General features: G+C 37.2%; 1 protein-coding gene across 3 annotated transcripts in view; it reads right to left on the reverse strand.

The window, feature by feature from the left end:
• Positions 1-22,961, reverse strand: part of CCDC93 (coiled-coil domain containing 93) — a 60,841-nt gene that overhangs the window by 15,583 nt on the left and 22,297 nt on the right. For all 3 annotated transcript variants that reach the window (XR_010473976.1, XM_065070394.1, XM_065070393.1), the window contains exons 3-12: positions 21,678-21,772; positions 19,033-19,144; positions 14,805-14,903; positions 13,415-13,471; positions 10,942-11,042; positions 9,174-9,213; positions 7,654-7,746; positions 7,281-7,331; positions 6,133-6,219; positions 3,716-3,832 (exon numbers count right to left, since the gene is read on the reverse strand). Coding sequence is in view for 2 of the 3 variants with exons in the window: in XM_065070394.1 (XP_064926466.1) it covers positions 3,716-3,832; positions 6,133-6,219; positions 7,281-7,331; positions 7,654-7,746; positions 9,174-9,213; positions 10,942-11,042; positions 13,415-13,471; positions 14,805-14,903; positions 19,033-19,144; positions 21,678-21,772 (852 nt within the window). In the remaining variant the exon portion in view is untranslated. The remainder of the gene's footprint in view (positions 1-3,715; positions 3,833-6,132; positions 6,220-7,280; positions 7,332-7,653; positions 7,747-9,173; positions 9,214-10,941; positions 11,043-13,414; positions 13,472-14,804; positions 14,904-19,032; positions 19,145-21,677; positions 21,773-22,961) is intronic.

Here is a 22,961-nt window from a genome sequence, read left to right on the forward strand (position 1 = left end):
AAAGACTTGCATAGAAGTGCCATGGCACCATAACAGTCATGCCCATACCAAATAAGCAAGCTGGTTTATGGATTTTCTTTTGTCTAATTATGAGAAAGTTAATAAGAAGACAATTAGCAAAACACCACTGGATATTTCACTTGTCAAATAATTTACAGAGGTTAACTTTAGAAGAACATCCTTCTCTAAAGTCGTCATGATTTAAGATAACGCTGCGAACAGTAAGAACAAAAAAGGACACGGGTTACAAAAGTGGAGCAGAAGTGCTGCAAATAAAGAAACGCACATTTGGCTTTCTGTTCATGCTGGCTGAGTTTGCTGTTCACAACACGGAGCTGTGACTCAACACTCCACTCACCTCTTTCTGCAGCCGAATTTATAAAAAGAAAGCTTTTTCATCATTTTTTGCATTATTCACCAATAAGCTGAAATAAGTAGTTGTAAAAAAAAAAAAACCCAAAAAACTAGAACTTAATTCTGCAGTCCACATCTCATGAAAATTGACATAGAAAGAACTATTTGTTATGAGAACTCTTGCCAAAACTTATTGCAGTATTGAAGTCAGAACTTCACAAAAATTTTTGAAAGGGGGTCTTGACTGTCTCTCATTTCAAAAACTGCCTTTGGCAAGTGGGGAAAAACAACTAAAAAACACAAACACCAGCCAGGACATTTTACTTTACTAAAGTGATAAAGGGATTATATCCAGCTTACAGGTACCAGTACTTTTTTCCATCCAAGAACATAGCACTGAGACTGTTATGTATGGTAAACAAGCAACACAATTAAAGGGCCTCAACTGTTCAAATGGCAAGTAATAGGATACCAGATTTAGAAAATACTTAAGTTGTCCTGTGGATTATGAAGCTTGTTTGGCAGTTAAAGGCAGATCTGTAATGAAGTAAGGACTCTACTATTTTTGTGTGGTTTACAACCATGTTTCCTTCCCACCCCAAACAGCTTTCTTCTTCTCAGCAGTATGTGGAAAGCAAGCAAATATATTCATTCATATGCCAGGGGAAAATGCTAAAGGAAATTACTTGCACCAGGCATGAAAATGAAATCCACCAAATGTATATCTAGCTACAGGCATATTCTGTATTACTAATTCAGCAACCATAGAATCTACAGAATTGTAGCACAGTAACAGCCATCTGCTATAGGAAAAATACTTTTTGAACATGTCAGTCACTGAGACTGCATCCAGAAACTGGCAGATCCTTTCTGCTTTGCAGCTCAGAACGGCACAACACAGAACAGCTGCAAAAGCCACCCACAACTGCTCAGCTCATTTACCAGCCTCTCTTACTCTTCAGCTAGGCAAGAAAGCTCAAGGAAACAGAGAAGCATGCTAGTGCAACATTGAAGCTTTTCATTTTCTGAAACCTGAGCTAGCTGGTGCAGTTATAATAATGTAATAACGCTATTATTACTACACAATTATACCCAGGTTGTCCTCCCCAATATGAAGCTTGAGCTGACTGCCTCCAAGAGCATAAACTGCTGCCGGTCATAACAACAAAGCTCCTTATCTGGGACAAGTTTGCAACCCGCAGGCTCAGAGGGGATGCGGAGAGACCCCGCATCTGTCCCCATTCCACATCACACGCACAGCACATCTGCTTCTCCCTCCATATTTAGGTGGCTTAGAGCCTTGGTGCTTTCAAGGAAGAGTTAAAGTGTGATGGAAACTTACTGCAATGACTTGGGATACAGTGAACATCCTCTTTTCCCCGCACTTCTGAAATTCCAAAGATTTCATTCTGCAATTCCTACTTCAGGAAAAAACCTCAAACCAACATGGGAATTCAGGCAGGATTTAACTGTCTGTAAAAGTCCATATTATGATTTTGAAAGCCTGACACTTCAGCCTGCATTTAAATGCCAGGTATTGTCAATATTTGCTTACTAACAGTTGTAAGTTGTTTTTTGACATAAACAGACATAGAAAATTCATATTATCAAAGTGTTGTAAGAATACAAACTCAAGTAAAAAAAGAAGTATGATTAATTTCAGCATAGCATAGTATCATAATTCTAATATATCGTAAAACTTTCCAATATTTCACTCTAGAATGGAGCTGAATTGTCACACATGCAGTTTACATTCAACATACAAAATAATAATTGTAGAGTTACTATGAAAACCTGCTATTTTTAACAGATGGGGCATGCCAGAGGGCAACAAAGAAACAGAAAAGCATCTGTTTAAGAAGAAACAGACTAGACCAGCAGGTTCCAAATGAAACTCCAGTTAAAACACTGTCATAGTCTATCCTTTCAAGGTCCTTTTTTTGTGAGAAATAAATTAAGAAGAACCTGTACCCACTCTTCACAAAGCTTTTTATTAAACTTGGAAAAAAAACAGAAGGCAGAAACATAGAACATGATAGACATCTAGTCATTTTTGTGCATAAGTTTTATTTCTATCTTTTTATTTAAACTTAGTATTACTTGAATGTTAGTCAGACTGCAAAAAATGTTTCACAGCATACGCTTTACTGAAAGGGAATTTATTTAAAGGACATTCATGCCCTTAATACGTAAAGACTTTAATGCACTGTTAGAGACTATTTCACTCTCCTTAAAAACAAAACAAAAAACCCAACAAACCAGCAAACACAAAGACAGGTCTGGTAAGTGGCTGAGCAGGCAGGTTTGATATCTAGTGCTCTCATAGTTATGCCATAGTAGGTTAAGCTTTCAAAGCCATCATTTCAAAGCCAACAACATTGCTGTCTCATAAGATGCACCATACAGACACCTATCTTTTGAAGTCCCTGTACCCCAAACAGCCAATGGGTAAAACCAGTTAAGATGTGAGGGCTTAGGATGTTTCTGACAAGAGCAGAGCAAAACAAAACAGAAAACAGCTGAAGGCTGCTGGAGCAGTGCTGTACTTGACAGAGGATCAGCCACAGAAGTCATCACCAACAGTTTTTCCTCAAGTACTGTTTGTTTTTTGGCAAGCTCTTCCCATTTCTGACTCTGATGCAATATGTTTTCATCAGATTCTGCAAGCTAAAGATGGCATGGTGCCAATTACAGCAGTATGCATAATTAAAAGCAGCATTTCATTAAACGCATAGCTTTTCCACTTTTATACTTTTCTGGGTTTAAATGCCAATAGCGTAAGTAGGTAAGTAGGTTCTTACACTTACTTATACATAATGAACAAAACAGTCACAAATTCAAGGGCCTTTTCCCCTTAAAACCAATGTGATGATGTGAACCAAGCAGTGACTGTGCAAAAACCCCTGCAACAAACACACACTCCATCTTAGTCATTGAGACAAAGTGGCTCATTTAAAAGGACAGGAAGGGATAAAGTGTCATTTATACCACACTTTAGAATAACCCCTAAATCGTCTCTTGAAACTGTGAAAAGAGCATTCAGCACTACAGCTAGCAAGTCAAATGGAGACGCTTCCTCTGTTTTTCTTCAAGAGATGTATGGAAAGAAAAAGAAAAGCAAGGTTTCCTTAGCTAGCCCCCTCCTTGCAGACAGGGCTACACAATTTTTTGAATATAAAACCAGCCACGTTGTCTTAGTAATAAACGTGCAAGCAAGACATTCAGAAATGCTGAGATTAATGTTCAGCATGACAAATTGCTGGTACAGAAGATAGCTTGCAAATCTTTTCTGGACGGCAAAAACTTCGTGATCAACCACATTCATCACTGTTTTCTTCTTTATTAGACACACAATATTTACCTCTTCCAGGAGTTTGGTTTTCTGCAAAATCTGCTTATTCAGAGATGCCACCTTCCTTCTGTGTTGTTGGGCAGCTCCAAGCCTTTCTGGTCGCTCCTCAGCAGAAAGCTCAGATTGCTAAAACAAACCATAACAACAGCCCGCTGAACCTCCTGCCATTACTTGTTTCTTTGGTAGCTCAGAAAATGCCAAAGTGGGACACACATGCGATATTCCTTATCAAGGACTATGTCCCACTGCCCAACAGAAAAGAATGACTTACCAATTTATCTTGCAGCAAGACAAGGAAGTAGCCAAACAACTGAATTATAACCCAAAGATAACAGGTAAAGTAAGCTAAAAATAAAGTCAGGTGCCCTGGGACGGGTGGAAAATACTGGTGTATACTAGAAGAAAGATAATTTTTTGCATCAGCATTACAGTTACACCTGGCAGAGTCCTTAAATGGAAAGAATACAAACATGCTAAAAAACACCTTAAGCACTGCTGTTTACTGAACTTGAATCAGAGCTGCTCCATACTCCAAGAAGTAGATCCAGAACTTCCAAAGGCCTTGAACTATTGTGTATTTAGATTCTGAAATACCGGCTTTGATGCATCTTTATGCTGAATGACAATTACATACTCAGTGTGGTAGATACATGTGCCACTCTAAGCTTTTTTGTGTGTGTGCTCATGCTATGGACACCAGTCTTTGAACAATACTCGATCCAGCATGCACTGCCAAGAAAGTGTCACAAACACATAATGAAGACAGCAATCTGCATCCAGTCTCCTGTTCTCTCTGAACTGTGAAAGGAAAGCTGCCAGAAATATTCTTTACCAGGAGTAACATTTTTAACAGAAATTGTGTATTTGCAGTAGGCAAAAGAATGATTAAAAAAAAATCAGTGAGAGAAGTCTATGTGATTATTTGCCCAAACATTATTTTTACCTTTCGAAAGTCCTCACTTTAATACTTACATCCACCTGTTTTGGTAATTTGCCTCATGTACTCAAACTTATTTTTCCAGTTAATCCATTTTCTAATATTTTGTTACAAATACAGTTAATTTTCAACTAGTTCAGGTGCTAATGTGCAGAGTCTGTCCTGTCACGATTTTTGGGAAGTGAGGAACAACACTGGAATCTTCCAGTTGAACCAGCAAGTTAACACAGCAGCAGAAAGGAGGGGCAAATGCAGAAAACTGTGTGCATTGATCTTGTGCAAAAATACCATCTTGTAAGAAAGCTCCTGGCACACGGCAACATCAGATACTGCTTGCCAGTATCTTCACTGGGCCTGTGGATTCTATTAAGACTGGTGGACAAATAGCACTGCTGTGTTCTTCAGACTATGTAAAGTTACAAGGGATTAAAACTATTGGAACTACATCTAAGCAGTGCTGATGCTTCACTAAACTATTTGATAACATCCCTAATTCTCTATTCCTGGTGCATGCATGCACACACAGAAATCTTTTTTTTTTGGTCACATCCAATAGACTTGAAAAGCGATATATTTTTGGTTTGACTTAAATCAGTTCTCACTTTCTAGAGTATTAATCATCGTTCTACTATAATAGTCAAGGTCCTGCTGCCTTCTCTCAGAACAGAAGAAATGTAACATTGAAATATGATCCTTGGGCTTCTGTTCTTCCAATCCTTTATAAGAAAGGAAGGCCAAGAATTTGCTATAGACTCTGTTGAGTTATAGGGTTTATCTCCCACATGGGAAAGCTCCATGCCTCATATGTGTCAACAAAAGGGAAGAAATATGAGAAGACTATTGGACAAATAAGAGCGGCCTATAACTCATACCTGGCAGTGATGTATTGTATGTATTAATTGCTTGAAGAGCCAGATTTTCATTTCACATTACTGTAAAAACAATCACAGCTGAGCACAATAAATGGAGCTAATGTATACAGTTAATTGCCTTGACTCTAAAGCAACCAAGGTTTGTTTTTGATGATAGCAGATTCAGAACGAAAGATGCAGGGCATGACTGATACTTGGAGCCCAATGTAACATCCCTGTGTCTGAACATCTGAGTGGAGGAGGCCAAGATTTTTCTCTGGCTTGGCCCACAGAACTGTATTTCTGTGCTTAACACTGAACGTTTTAAACTGTTTAGGCCTCTGGTTGAAACAGGTATCAACTCAGGTCCTTATTTATTCATGAAAATATTTAAGCAGGTGCTTAAACCCAAACTACTCATGAATGCAATTCACAAATATGTGCTATCAAAGCAGAAGCTTATGCATGTTTAAATCTCATTAAGACACTTTCTTGAATCCTGACTGTGCTGTTATCCACAGCATATGTGAAACACTGTTGTTTCAAAAGAATCACGTCAATTAAGTTGGAAGCTTAAGGCCTAAATTCACAAGCTATCAAACACAACTCGGTAAAACATAAGCAGGTAACACACTTACCTTTTCAGCATATTCTGACACTATCTGCTTGATCTCATCTGACTGGAGTCCAACAATCTGGCCAACTGTGCTTGCTGTCAACTTGCCCTGCAATTGTGTCAAGAAAACATTTGAAGTGCTTTTTATGTGGCAATTTCGCCAAGCCCTAAGTTTAACAGAAATGAACAAGGCCTTTACACTGGGTAAAAATCTCTAATGATTAAAAAAACAAAAAACAAAAAAACCCAAAACATTCCACTCCCCCCAAAAAAATTTGCTGATGGAAATTTCTCACTCACAACCTTTTAGGAAATTTGAATTCAGACTTTCAAAAACTTACTTCTACTTGTATTCTATATACTGAATTTTTCATGCATAGTAGTAAAACTCACTTTTAGACCATATTTTGAGCCACACTATAACAATGCATATGTGTGAAAGAATGGACCTTTCAAATTGAATGCATGTAAAAAACAACCTTCAAGTAGAACTGAATTCTACAGTGGATTTCAGTAGAAAGCATGTCAATCAACTTTGAGAATAGATTAATTACCACCTTTTCTTCTGTGACTTCAGCACAAACAGAAACAATGCTTAACTACTGAATTTCTTCCCAGTTCACTCATTCAGAAATCAAAATGTGAGAAATTTCAAAATTACCACAGCCTGCAAGTTCCATCGTATCATTAACATATCATTAACCAATTACGAAAACAAGATACATATCCAGTATTTTTGGTGTCCTAGATTAATGGTGATGTTTATAAGTATTTATGAGTGCTTTGAATAACACCTTGAAACACATACAATTTTCCTCCACTCTCCCCAATAAAATGATTATTCCTCCGGACATCTTCATAAGATGAATAAAATAAGCCCATACTGCATCTTGGATAGCTGCACTGTGACGTCTTCCCCTTGAAACTCTCCTTGTAGAAACCATTTGAAAGAGGCACTTATTTATATACAATCTTGGAAGGCAAATTATTAATTCATCAGCCTCATGGAAACTATTATCTTCTTAATTCAACCATCTTTTCTTGCACCCCCTTCACAAAAATTCAAATGCAGTAATTCCAAGACTTCAGACTCACCATTAACTCAATTTTAGGAATAATTACCATAACCATCATTTAAACAAAGCTGTATCAGTTTTAAATGCTGCTTACCTCTTCTGTTGCCATTGCAGCCATTCCAGTCATCAGAGTTTTAATGCGAAGCTAGAGTAAAATATGAGGAATTACATATAACAATTTATCTTTTATTATTTAACTTATTTCTGCCTCCTGACAGGGACACACATATACAATTAGTATCCTATAACATGTATTTTAATGCATGTAATGGGACAGTCAGTCTACAAAAGTTAAAGAGGTGGTTAAAGTTACCAAACAAAGGAAAATTCTTTCTAACAGTACAGGTTCACTCAGACTACTCAGCTCCTACTACCAGTTGGAAACTGTCCTCTTAAACATGCTCAGATTCCAAAACAAAAGTTGAATTTTTGGTATTAAACATCAACAAACATTTAGTGCAGCAGACCTCTTCAGCAGCCTGAAGGTCATCTTCATCACAAGGCTCAGATTTTCCTGCTGTTCCAAGTCCTGGAGGTAGCGCGATTTTTTTATCTTCGGCCTTTTAAAGAAAAATTAAGAAAATTTTATCTGTAGTTCTAGTAATGTAAAGTAGAAAGAAATGCAACAAGTAGAGAACTGGAATACAGCTGTTCTGTTTTTATGAAAATATTTCAGCTACTCTAACATCCTCATATTCCAAATCATGCCAACTGAGGTGTAACCCTCACAGATTTCCTAAGTATTCCAGCTGTTCAAGACAGCGTCTCTGGCTGCTACAGACACATCTGGTCCAAAGATCCCTTATTCCTCAACCTTCCAAGAACTACCAACCTCACAAGACAACTGGTTACTCCAGAATATGATGTCTGCTATACATGAGAAAGCTGATATTTTTTTTTCATAAGTCATTTTTTTATAGCTTAATAGACTTTAATACTGGTATGACAACATTAAAAAGTGTAAAACTGCCTACTTCAGTCAGAAGAATTCATACCACTAAAACAGTGAGAACTACTGACAGACAGACTAGGTCACTCTACTGCACCACTAACCTGACTATTTAATCTTCCACTTCTGCCTCACTGGTAACTCAATTCACACAAAAATACGATGGCCTTCTAATATACAATACTCTGAAGTCAGTAAAACTTTGGAAGAAACAAATTAACTCTATAAGCATGACTGCAGCATGTCAGTAATTTTGAGGGGGAAAAAATGTATGCCTAGATTAGGAAGCATCTCCATTTATAACATTTAAATGCTAAATTTGTATGTAGAATATTCACATAATGAAGAATGGTAATCTTAATGTACTCAATGTATTGCTGGGTCTATGACATGCTTAATGCATTTCTTCATTATCTCTGTCTGTAATAAAAACTTTCAGCCAAAGTAATATCTGCGCTGAAATAATGAAACTGCAAATACTCTGACAAGGACATTTTATGATTCTATAGTCATCAAAAGCACAGCAAGGATGCTACTTTTCAAGAGGCACTATGATTTATTTGTGGCATGCTCTCATGTTTCTCTATCACATTAAATAACTTGTTATGTAATAAATGCCTACAAAATTTCTTACCAAGCTGAATAGCTCTTTAAAAAGAAAAGGAAAAACCCTTTAACAGAACATTATAGAACACTTAATTAAAAGATACTCATTAAACAGACAGAATATGTCATTTACCTCACATTAAAAAAGAAACAAAACACCCAAAGCCCCTTCTAAGTGAAATTTTTTTGCAAAATGTGATCTCTGAGTAGAGATGAATGAAACCCTCTAAAAAAGGAGATAATAAGCAATTGCATCTTCGGTGGTATGCAGATCTTTAGTTCCAGTTAGCCATTTTTAAGAGATGTTAATAACAGAACATAGAGCTCTTTATTCTGTTGTATTCCTTTAAGATCTTACAGTAACCAACAGTTCAACAAAAACAATGCCATTCTTCCCACAATCTGACTATTTAAAATTAGGATATTTTTTACCTGTTCCGTTTTTCCTGCTTGTCTGCTAAATCCATATCTCCTAAAAGAACAACAGTAACATGAAATAAATACATTGTTCTTTACAACTGCCGCAAATACACTGTTTATCAGTTGCCAACATAAGAAATAAACTAAAAAGTGAATTATTTATGAAAACCAACAGCCAGGTTCAAGTGAGTTTTGGAATGCTTCAAATAAACCAACCAAACAGGTACTGCAGCATATTTACAGAATAATTTCAGCTCCATCTAATCCTTCGATCACGATCTGTAAATCCAGACTGGCCATAAAATATTGTCACATAAAGCTCGTGAAAGGGAAAAGTGATGCCCTCTTTCCATTTGGAAGTCAATCCTGAGCTATTAGCCATATACTCCTTAATCCTGGAAGTGCCTCAGGAAGCTGTCAGTGCAATCTGTACACCCAAAAAAACATTCATGCTTGTGTGCTGTGAGGAATCTGCAATTTCTTTCTGAAGCATGACATTCAGAGCTTTAAATATATACTCAAATAAACATTTTTACATCTGTTTTTGTTCAGGAAGAGGAAAAATTCACATTTGAGTTATGTTGTTTGGAAATATTATCTTAGAGAAAAAACAGGTAGAAAGAAATTTTAGATACAAGCAATTATTTTCAGTATTACGGAGCACTAAATTACATTGATATGAAGCGATGTTTCCAACTGACTTATAGCTACAATTGTCTAAATTGTAGAAGCAGGACTACTTACAAGCCTTTTATGGCTAAAAGTTAATCATTTGTATATGAAGTTTATGCAACGTCAGAAGAGGTCTGCTGAGTAACAGGACAACCTGATGTTTCCCAATAGCCTCATTCCATCAGAAACACACAGAGTTTCATCTCATTTCAATGGAAAATAAACTGAATTATGTTATTTTGTCCATGCTGCCCTCACAAAATACCACCACGAATGAAAGGGGAAGATTATAAACAATCTGCAACCAGGACACCTACTGATTTCAACTGTGTGTCAAGACAAATGTGTAGAAAGGGTAAAAGGAAGGTTCCCAAAATAACGAGACCAAAAAAATACCAAACCACACAACCACCAAAACACCATCAAATTATAATGTCATTTGCACTTGTTAAGACCTCTGACAGCAGACAAGCTCTTCATTTCACTAAACTATTAAAAGAGAATTGGAAAGAGAAACTAAAACCAGAAAGTCTGGAAAACTATTTTTATGCGTTCGGAGAGCTCTCAGCAAACCAGAGTAACTTCCAAAAAATAATGGATAAGTGCAAACCTTGGCAACTTTGTCTCTATATGGAAGTTTGCAGGAAGTAAGGAGACAAATCGCTAAACCAGGATTCAGCCTCCTGATGTAGCAACCACATCAGAACTACAAAAAGAAGCAATAAAAACTTCAGCTCCTCTTTTCCCCCACTTTGCTGGACTGCTTGCAAAAGGGCAATATTAATTGACAGATGCTACCTAGAAGCATAATGAATTTAAGCCACTTTTGTGAAGTCAAGGACAAGCATGTTAAATAAACATACCCTAATAGTACTGTAAGTGAGAGCTTGGGCTCTCATTGTACAAAACATTGGTCCTGCATAGAAGGACTGTCCAGTCTCCAGAGAATTTACAGGTTAAGCAAACCAAATCTGAAACCAGACAGGAGTAAATCTGAAATAGTTTGATGCCGAAGTAGCAGAAAAAAACCCACAATCCAAATCTGTTATGGAATGCTTTTAAATGCACACTATACAAAACCCACAGACAACTAAATGCAGCCTTTCACCTGCCATATTCCAGAAGCGTGGCATGAACCCTTGATTCCTCATCTAGCAGCTCTTCAGCTCCCTTCTGACGTTTATATTTTCTCTGGGGTTTGTAAACCTCCTGTAAGAGAGTGAATTAAATCAGAGCTTGTGCTAAAATAAACACAGAATTGCTATCTAGTGTAATAGATACACTGTTCCCTTTCCAACATCATCACCAAATAACCAGCATCAAAAAGCAACATCCCACTCTTCTGATGTGTTTTTCATTTGTATCTTTTAAATACTTCGAGGGCCAGGCTCAGAATGCTTAAAAAAATACGTTACAAAAACAGTAGTTGAAATCAAAACTTGGGCTTTCCATATATACATTTAACTTCAGAAAATCCTATTCCCATGGGACAAAAGATTCAATGCAAGTTTCAAAGAGTCTAGAAGAAAATAAAAAAGATGATGATCTGACTTTCTGTACAACACAAACTATTATTTTCAACAAGCCTGTACCATAACACTGCTGAAACAGCTTTCAATCTTCTTCAAAGACATGATCCCAAAGTCGAGATTTCACACAAATGAAAACAGAGTATCCCTTGGCAAGTGTGTCCTGAATTTGTCAGTTACTCTTGGCAAGTGTGTCCTGAATTTGTCAGTTACCCTTTGCAGTTTTTACTTCATTTCTACCCTGAATTTCTGTCATCTTTGTGTCCAGCTATTAAATCTTGCTGCATTTTTGCCTGTAACACGAAAAAGCTTTTTATGATCAAGAGTCTCATACAAAATGTGTTTTCACAGTTACACAAAAGCAATGTAAGTCACAAAAGTAATTACAGCTTTTATGGTGGCATTCTGTATTATACCTGTGCTATGTGGTGTGTAGGCATCATACCACAAGCATTAGTCTTGGCATCAGATAACTGAGTAGCTGAACAAAACCCCTGCAAGATAATCTCAATTTACTAGATAGTCACCTTTCAGTGGCTTTACTTCTTATTCCAAAACCCATTATTGATATTTAATATCCCTTTTTCTAGCTTTTGGGTCAGACCATGACCATTAATCTCATTGTATTTCCCCCTTGAGAGCAGGGTCAGTCCTTAGACCAGTGTTATAATAATGAATTCAGACAATAGACTAATCTTTCACACTTGCTGGTCCTCTTTTAGGAAAGTGGATTCCTCTTCCAATTCTAATGCATAATGATTTAAAGGTGACCTGAAAAAGAGCCTTCAACTTATAGCTGCCTTCTCCTTCAAGTTCCTATACATAGACAGGAAAGCTTGTGCAGTTTCTCCCCTGAAAATTTACTGTGTGTTCCTCTAGACTGCACTCATGCCTTAAGAGATCTCATGAACTAATCTTGCATTAAGAAGATCTGGTGTCAGCTATAGGGGATATAATCCTGACAGAGCTCATATCTTTAAGGAACAGGTGTTTGTCTAACGATACCCTCAGCAGTGATGAACAAGCGTCAAAAGTTTATCAACCATGAAGATGCACCTAGAGATCTGTGATCTGGAGAAGACAGAATACACTTCTATCAGCCCTGCAGACAGATCTAAAGAGGGGAGAGCAGTCAGTGTGCTCAAAGGCAATAGAGGGATTGGGAGATACTTAGACTGGCGAGCTGAGTGGTGCAAAATACTATCAAACTTTTAAGACTGAGGTCTCACGACCTATTGAAAGGCCTTGGAAGTGTCCCATTCAAAGCATACCCAAACTTCCCATCACTTTGCAAATGCTGGCAAGATGGTAACAAAAATTTTAAAAAGTAGCAAACTGTTGGAGTCAGAAATGGTGAAGTGACAAAGTCACAAACAGGGAAATTAGAAAGCAAGGACAGCACCTCAAGCTGCTAGCTAGGCATCTGAGTTCAGGTGAGACAGTGACAGTGCCTATGTATTTTACAAGCCATTCCTGGTAGCATTAATGAATAAACGTTCAAAAAATACAAACAAGAAGTTTACTCAAGAGTCCATCTTAAGAGGAAGAAAACAAATTATACCACCGTTCCCAACCAACATTTGCTACTTGAAGAAAACATTTCCAAAGTACGGTGTGTATTTTCGTTGCTAATTACAAGAAGTAAAAAAGACAAGTTCTGAAATGCAAACATTCAAATTAAAGAGATCATCCATATTTTGATTCATTTCAAGATAAATAGTCCAACTGCTGATAGTGTCAAATAATCAGTCTGCTGAGGATTTAATAGCCTGTAAGCTATCTTGTGACTTTTGCTTGACAGAGTGCAACTCCACACCCTCTGTGCAAGCAGTTGATATGGTTTACCTACTTACTCACACAGTGAATGCCTAAAAGTTCTCAATCTGATATGTTGGCATTTGAGACCTGTTGTAAGAATGAAGCTTGACATGTAACTTAATTGGGACCTTCTCATGAGAAAATTCAGGATTGGCTGCATCAAGCAGCATTAACCAGCACCATTTCATTACTAAACCCGCTTGTTTCTTGATCATAAAAATCTAACATACTTACAAAGATATCAGTAACAGTTTTGATAGCCTTCTCTTTTCTTTGCATGAATTCATCATCCTGAAATACATTAATAGAGGTGATTAAAAACATCAGGAATGGAGATTAAAAACCATTGTAATGAGTTTACCAAACACAGTTGTCAAACAGTTTCTAACTGCGCTGCCCAATTATTTGGTGAAATGTTAGTGATTTCCTCTAACACAGGAAAGTATTTGCTTCTCTTGTCAGATTGGTAGGTATACCGGTCTCTCAAACTGTATCCAGATGAGCAGTCCCTCTGCTCATACACTACCTGACACAAATGTAATCCCAGCCCACTACTGGGATCTCAATTACTACACTATGAAGAAATGAAGCTGAAATGGACTTAATGTGAAAAAGTTTCCCCTGCTGTTTCTAGGTATTAAAAACAATAAAACAATTAAAAAAAAAAAAATCCAAAGCACCCCAAGCTAATAAAATCTGTGTTTCCCAACACTACGAAAATCTACCTTTAATGCTGTTACTGAATTAGAGGCAAAACTGGGGTTCTAGGTTTCCAAAATGGAATTGCTTTGGGATATGCATGAACAGAACTGATGGCTCTGCAATACAGGCACAAATCCAAGCTCATTTGATCTGTCCTCTTACACCAAGGAAACATCCTATCATTACTGCAGAATAGGAAGAAGAGAGGATGACAACACTGTTCTAAGCATGTAACTTCAAAGTGGGCAGCACATGACTGTTATCAGATGGAGAAGGAATGTGATCAAGACATTTCAAACAGTGCAAAATTACTCTTACCACTACACTTCCAGATAAAACCGAACCTCTCACTCCTCTGGCAACCATATTTTACAGAGACAAATGTATTTCCTTTTAACCCAAACCTACCCCTCTCTGTCTTTCCCCAGGTTCAGTTTTTGAACGAAGTTTTCTAGGAATCTAGTTTTTAAGAACAAATTTTGAGGTTTGGATACAGGGAGACAAAGAGTTGACTTCGAGCGCTCTAAAACAAACCCCAAATTATAGAGCATAAACAGCATTTCAATTCTCATTTAGCTAGATGAACTTCTCTACAAAACAGTGGGTGTTTCTGAACACATTTCAGACAATGTAGCTCCAGTCACATGGTTAGCCCAGATACACTCCACAGAGCTCCATAAGCAAGTTACCTGGCAAGACAGACTGACACAGAAGTACCAAATATTGCAGAAAACCAAAGCAACTATTAAGCAAAAGTTAAGCAGTACATCTAAACTCTCTGTCATAACAACATTTAATTTTTTTCCACAGATGAACAAAACACTAGCAAAACTCCAGTATATTGTGCTGATTTCAGAGCTGTGAAGCTGATACTGCACCTCAGCTTCTGCCATAATAGAAACAAGAACTGACTTGATCTTACCTCCGGTAGCCTGTGAGTTTTTTGAAATTGTGATATGGAATAAGAACGGATATAGTCTCCCATTTCTTCCCTTGTTTCTATTGCACGTTTCACCAGCCACTGAAAGAAAAAAAAGAAAAGTTTGTAGCAGTGGAAAGGGAAGAACAACAGCAGCAAACACCAAACTACTGCATAACTCTTTTTAATACATGATAAAAGCTAGAAGCATATTCTAAGCACACAAACAAGAACATTTATTTCTAAACATGGTAACTCAGGGACCTACTGATAAAATGATCCAGTACTAGCTATTTTATAAACTTCACATTTACTCTTCTTCTACATGTTAAAAAGCTCATTAGAGCAACCAGATAATGTGTAAGCTAAGAAACCACAGGGCTTTTCTTATAAGCAAACCTAAATATTCTTCAACCTGTTGAACTATATTGTACCATCCAAACCTCAATGAGCCATAACATTCAAACTACAGTGGGATTCAATAGTCCAGAAAGATCAAACTGCCTTCCCTTATGAGTTCCTTGAATCAGAGTCTGGTATCCCAAAAAACCTCTTTTCTGAATGCTACTTGTAAACAGTGTATTGTAAAATTAGTAATTTCATTGCATGACTTCATACTGAATTGCTTTCATATTCTAATCATTTTCTTATAGTAAGGATAGAAAGAAAATTCTATCGCAATTTTCAACTACTAGAAGTTCTTAATCAAGAAATTTATAAACAAAAGCATATGAAATCTCCACAAGCATAAGAAAAGTTCATTGGAATTCGGCCAATATGAATTTCTGTAATCCAAATATTTGTATCTTCAACAAAATCATTCCAAAAAGGAAATGAAGAGCATATGTGGAATAGAAACGGATGTGTATCACTTCAAAGATTATTCTTTTAGCTTGCATCTTTAAGGAGGGGAGGAGAAAATACACCCCCCCAAAAAAACCCTGAAGTGCCTTCCCAAAACTTTGAGTTGCATAAAGCCTACATCCTAGAAGAAGAAATCCACAACTAAAGCTAAAAATACATTTTAACAAAGTGTACTTTACCACACTAAGTACTTATCTATAGTATTAGTTTTTATTACTTGTTAAGCATTAAGAAAATTACATTATCAAAATACAGAACAATACATAACACAGAAAACCACAGCAGTAGTTCACAAAACAAAGGAACGTTCATTTTCTGGCTTTTTGTTTTCACCTAGACCAGGGAAGAGCCAGCACACCTCACAGCCCACGAGACCAATAGCACAGCTGTACCATCCAGCACAACGTACATCCCATTCCACATTCAAAAAAAATCAAAACTACTGAACCCAAAAAAGCTATCAATGCCATCCTTCTACTGAGCAGGCCACACAGAACTAATAAAAGATCCCTCCATTCTAGGAAGTGTGGGATTCACAGCACTTAAACAAAAATGTGATTATACTTTACATGCACACAGGTTCATCCCTCTCTTCTCCAAACAAGTCCTTGGGAGCAGACTTTAAAACAAACAGTGTTTTTTTACACAGTCCGTGGGCTATCGTATGGTCATGCATTTGCAAAGCAAACTTGAACTGTCCGCAGTGCCCACCCCTGATCCGTCTGAGCCAGAAGAGATGGGCAGGAGCTCTGCTGGAATTTGAACTATTAGAAGTTGAACAGAAAATATTCTGGGCTCTCAGTGCCAGGACCCAGCACCGAACCTGTCTTGTATCATTCGTCCGTTATACTCTGACAGAAGATACCACTTGGAGCAAAACCTTATCTCATTAATCTTGGCCGTACCCCAGACAGAAAACATTACAGCTAGGTTACATGTATTTATATCAAATTTTCCTACTATAGATCACTTATTGTTTTCAAAAACTACAGCTCCACTGTGAAAAGATGTATCTGCAAGCCTATGAAGTGTTCAAGAAGAACCACATGCCCATATAACAAAAAAGACGATTTCTGACATTTATGAGACCACACAAAAAGCCACAAGAGATTGAAGTACATTTTAAGTAATGTTGGAGAAGATAAATCTTGTGGGCTGTTGACAGCCTGTGCAGGAGGTCACATAAGAGATCAGATCAATCTTGGATCCAAGTCTGAACCAGCAACAGTTTTCTGTGCCATAACCATGAACCCCTGGAAAGTGAGGGGAAGACGATGACAACAAGAGAGATGAAAATGCAGACTATTAATTACAAAGCACATCTCATCACTACATTGCATATGCACTTTTCTAAGAACATAAGCAGAATTTACTACGAAGAACAGCACTGTTTCTGCCCACTGGAATATTTTTTACTCTTTTTTTTCTTAAGTTCTGCTACAGCCCCTGGCAGTGAGCCAACTCAATCTAATTTATTCCTGTAGGGAAGGATCCATCTAAATTCCACCTGTCAAGTTCACCAGACTGGCTTGCACAGCACAAGAGCTATTGGCACACAATGCCAGGTGGAAGAAAGAGCTCCTGTATTACTTGGGGACTGATGTAAGATTTACATATAGCAAGTGAAATCTTGAATTTAACAGGGTATTGAGTGAAGTGTCATTATCAAAATATAATTCCTACATGCCATGGTATTGTTATCCTATTATAGCTCTTGCATGGTCTTTTCCAGAACACAGCATACTGGTGACACCAACAGAAGTTTTCTTGAAAGCCCATCTCAGTTGGGACGAAATGAGGAGGCACCAGTACCTGGTACAGGCAGAACTTCACAGGGACCTGATAGAAAGCCACAATTTCTTTAAAAATATCTACATACAAAAAACTAAGCTCATAGAGAAAAATCTTAGGGACATGGTTTAGAGGTGGACTTGACAGTGTTAGGTTAACAGTTACTCAATCTTAAAGGTCTTTTTCAACCAAAATGATTTTATGACTTCTTCACCAAGATATACCACCAACTGGGCAGCTACTGAGAATCACCACACTCAGAGGAATCTAGAAGTCCATTTCCTTCCTGCTTAGAATTAATGTTTCTCCTCTCCAGAAGCAATATCCCAAATCAGGAATTTGGATGAAACAGGTCAGAGAAAATAATACCCAGTGCTATAGTTTTTACAGCAGGAGTTTATGTTCTGACTTCAGGAGAGGAATTATTTCTCCTGTGAGAGAAGTCTTATATTTGATAAATGTAACCATTCATTAGCATCATTAAGATTAAATGACCAGGGCAAGAAATTAACCTGGGTTGTGATTTTTTTTTTTCTTGTGGTAGGAAAATACAAGTTTAGAAGTAATAATACACATTAACAAGATACAAACTCTCCACCTGTAGGCAGCATCAGCACAGCTTGAAAGCTGTGTAATGGTAGCACACACCACACAGCTTTTTGTGGGGAGTGCAGTTAAGTGGGTTTTGCTCAGGAGCCTCCTACTAGAAGATAACAAGAAAGAGACAGCAGGAAGTTTTTCCTACTTCCTACAAACCACAATTTAGATTAAACTTTTACTTGCTAAATTCCTTCACAGGCAGGAGGTAAAGAGCTATTTAATGAAAAAGCATCTTGCTTAACAGTCTTCATTTTCCCTGTTTATCAGGGATCAATTTATGTGTGCAGGTGAAAGTAAAACTAAAAAATGATAACGACACACCAAGGACTCTCAAGATACCACACACAACTGGAACACATCATGTGTTAGCTTAAACCTTAATAAAATGGAGAACTAGGAGCACGCACATGGTCAGCCAGTATTGCTCAACAAACACACAGCAACAGGGTCACACGTCAGAACGATTTATTTTTCCACCCAGATGTTTTCAAGAGATATGAATGAAGGATGAGTTATGTTTAAAGAAACAACTGCAATTGGCTTTCACCTTATTCATACATATCCTTTTGATTAAGTGACTATTTCCATAACTTACAGTCTATGTTTAAGCCTATGGAGTAAGATTTTTGTTCTGTTTCCTAGTCTGGCAAAGTAGATTATCAGATTCCAAAACAAGCTTAAACTCTAGTTTCTTTAAGCAGACACATTGCATAAAAGGCAGAATCTGAGTCTATTTCAAATAATTTAAGGAGTTTCTTTCACGTTTTTCTTAAATGTGGATCAAACGACATTTAAGAATTCTATCATCCATAACGACACCCAATTCTTTAAAAACATTCATTCAAAATACTTCTCTGTGGTTATTCATTCCAAAGTCACACACAGAGCCAAACAACAATACAGATCTTCATTACAATTTTTACGCAAGTTTTATGGCTTTTTTCAGCAAAGTATCAATATATCACAAAATTATTACCTGGACAACAGGAAATATATGAATGAAATCCAATCCCTGGATCTGATGTGGTTCCAAACGATGAGGACACTTCATTTTTGGCAATACCGATACAATTTTTTCGGTTAAGGCGCTATTATAAAACAACAAAACCACACATGTATATATGTTACAATTTTTGTCTGTAAATTAGAAATCATTTTTGCAAACACAGTCAGTAGTTGGAAGAAGGTTCCCTCTAGTGGCTTCCATTGCACACAGCTGTAAAAAGCAGCCAAACTTTCATTTACAAAATAGCTTTGACATTGTACTACACATATTATTAGTCTGTGAAGAGGTGATTAAACCCCTCTTGCAGGCTCCTGGCTTGTGATTTAATTTATAATAATACACGCGTCATTTTAAGACCTGCATGTTTGTTCAGGTGAAATGCCCACATAAGCTCTATCTACAAACACCTTTGCGTATCATAATATATGTACCCATGAGGAAACGGTATCTTTAAGTACAGTTATACTAAGTAAAAGATATGCAGTCATATCAAATCCATAATCAAATGTAATGTCTTCAGAATTTGTTCAGTGGAACTCCCAAAAAAATAGCCTAGCATTCCTACTGAAACTTTATGAGTTTAAGCATATATTACACCTAAAAGCTAAATACACAATATACTACACATGGTTTTGAAGCAGGTAAAACTGAATATGCAGACATCTTATTCTACAGCTCAGGTAAGAGCTGGTACAACGACAAGATTACCCAAACACAAGGAATTAATCTACAAGAATATCATCCTGTTTCCACTAACTCCCTTATTTTAGGGCATTTTTTTTTTGCTGCCTATGCTGTTAAGCACATTTTTAAAGCAGTTGTCAGCACTGAGGATGAACACTGTACTGGGAAAACTAAAACTTATTTTTCCACGACGGAAAAAAAATTAGCACTGTGGTCAGTACTGGACCAGTTATTCTGTACTGCCCAAATGGACAACCAATACTCTGGAAGAACAAAAGGGGAGCAAGACATACGAGACAAGAGACCAGAGTCTGGGAACAGGGCTAAAACAGGGAACAGAGTCTGGGAACAGGAAAAGTTACACTTCTTAACAGAAGTGAAAACTCTGCCATAACTCTTATAAGGCAATTTCCACCATAATAATATTGTACAACATGAAAACAGCAGCACCTCTCAGCAGAATCAAAGCAAATGCAATTAAAAAATACATATATATATATATTTATCCAATAGATGCAAGATCCTCTCCTAACATATGTTTCCATGTTTATTTCAGCCGAGCAATTAAATAATTGGAATAATATTGAGAAAACTCAGCTTTATCTTGAGAACATCACAGAAGCACTGAGCCACCACCAATATAAGCATTACATGGACATCAAAACAGCCCATGCTTGTGTGACTGTGAGCAATTTAGATTTACAAATAAATCATTGTTGCTGTTTTGGGAGAGGAGCCTGGGTTTTGTTTTGCCAGTCAGCTGGAAAGATAACAGAACAACTTAACTATTTCCTATCCTGCTGTTCTTAAGGATAACAAAGATGGCAATTTTAAGATCTAGCACCACCATCTCCATTCCTAGTCTCTACTAATTCTGTGCACTTAGCAATGCTTTATGTACTTGGTTATCCTTGATGATTTAAGTGTCTCCATGTTTAATTGCAATAACCACAAATTTTTGTTTTTAAATGTGTTACAATCTTGCCAATGCTAAATGACTGTAAATCAAACAGCACAGAAATGTGCTCTTTTCAGCTACATTGAGCAATGAAGTCTCTTCATATAACTTGACAGGACATTCCTACTTCCTGAAATGTTAATTATGGCTTTTTTATCACAGAAATGCATAAAGAAATAATGTAGTTTAGAATGTAATCCCTTTCTCAGCATAAACAATTTTTAAATTTTTAATACAGCAATTAGTTGGCTTACGAGAAAATTCCATGCATAAGAAATTAATCAAACCAAAATGGTCTCATTGGGTCACTATTAGGAAGGAACTCCCGCTCCTCCATATGGGGCAGTTAACTCTTCTGACAACAGCGCCATGCCTTAAATTCTGTTTGCCGATGCCTGCAATTCCACCCCAGAACCATAAAGGAGAATCAGAGGTTATTTACACAGCAAAACCACAGACACAGAGAACTTAAGGAAGGTCTTCTAATGCTGCGCTCCAGCTTCCAGCACTGTGGTCTCCCTCTGCCCTTTGTTTTGGCCTCTGCATCATCCCCTTGTGCCAGCACAAGCATCTGTGCAGCTGCATAGAGAACTGGATCCAGGAACTGATTCATGTTACAACTATTTTCCTTTTTTTCGTAGGTTTTAATCTGGATCAGTTCCCAATCCAGTTCGATGTGGAGCCACACAAATGCTTTCACTGCTTAGCAGAGATAGAAGAACACGGCAGCCCAGATGGGAACAGCACTGCCTTGTTTGGAATAAGCTTCTTTCTGGTTTTATAGATTGTGGAACTACAGTCAGAGAAACCCAGAAACCAGTGCAAGGTTTACAAACCAGTGGTCTTGAAAAGCAGGAAGGTTGGGGTAAAAATCCTTCTTATAAACAAGCAGCTATCAGGTGACTTCCCACCCCCCATCCGTTTCTTTTCTAAGAAGGAAAAAAATGCCACACTTGCCATTTCATCAACTTACATTTTTTGACCAATAGTAGAGTTTTCCTGAAACAATAAATCAACATCGATATCAAAGTTGCAAGTAGTGATACACCACGTCATGCCACCTACCACCTAGCAAAGGAGCAACAGCATGGTTAGTTCCATTTTAATTTGAAGACATAAAAACAAATACATCTTCAAGGCTTTATTTATTTCAGAAACTACAGCTTAGTATTTTCTCCATCCTCAGTATTCTTATACAGAGACTGAAATAGATAGAATACATATGTCAACTTCTACATACAATGTATATATACAAGACAGAAAAAAGAGCAGTTAGTTACATTCTAAATTCTTCTCTTGGCTTCATATATTAATTTTGAAATAGCTCTCAGATTAAAAAATAAATAAAACATGAGAGTATGTTAAATGTCATGATCTTTAAAAAGTGACCATATCTAAATTTTCTCAGGGATCATAATTTCTGTATTCACTTATTTACCTTGACATATATACTTTCGCCAAGCACCATATAAACATAGTAATGCACACCACCAGCTCTATGAAAATCTCTATTTCAGGCCCTACTCCTACAGATCCTTCAGTATATTTAAACTCCTAAGCCATTTCATCAACTCTACATACGTTACATAAATATTTAAAGATAACCTTGCATGAACATATGCAAGATAACCTAAATGGATGCAACAGCAAAGAACAGAGAAAAGGAATTAAAATATGGAATAACTTAGCAACATCATACAGCAAATTAGGGAGTTCTATACAAGCTTTTGCAACACCTTACCCCTCTCACATTCCCCTCTGAAACACTTTATCAGCATCCCTTTTATACTACCAGATAGATAATTTTCTACAGCAATGCTCATTTTTGTAAAGGTTGGGCATTGTCATGAAATGGTAACTTTGCCATTGTATTTAGGCAAGTATAAACCTGTTGCATCCATTTCTACACACAAATGCAACAATATTACATCCTAAGGCGCTCTCCTTGAAAGTACTTTGTGTCTGTATGCCGAGCAGCTGAGGCCAGTAATGCTAAGCAGCTTGAAGAAACTAAGTAAGGCTGCACTATGATCAAAGACACAGCAGAAAACAGTGGAGTCCATTTCTAGGCTGCCGCAGTTGTGTGTTTTCAAAGCTCGGTTCAGGAATTTGTCACAGAGTCAGCACTAACACAATTCAGAAGCCTCTTTTCAACCTGAACTTTGCTCACTGTCAGTAACACACTTCCCGTCCAGGACAATGAAAGGTTAACATTCATGACACTCTATAGATATGTAAAAACAGCTCCAAAATAATC

Source organism: Columba livia, chromosome 7 (assembly GCF_036013475.1).
Source record: "Columba livia isolate bColLiv1 breed racing homer chromosome 7, bColLiv1.pat.W.v2, whole genome shotgun sequence".
NCBI lineage: Eukaryota > Metazoa > Chordata > Aves > Columbiformes > Columbidae > Columba > Columba livia.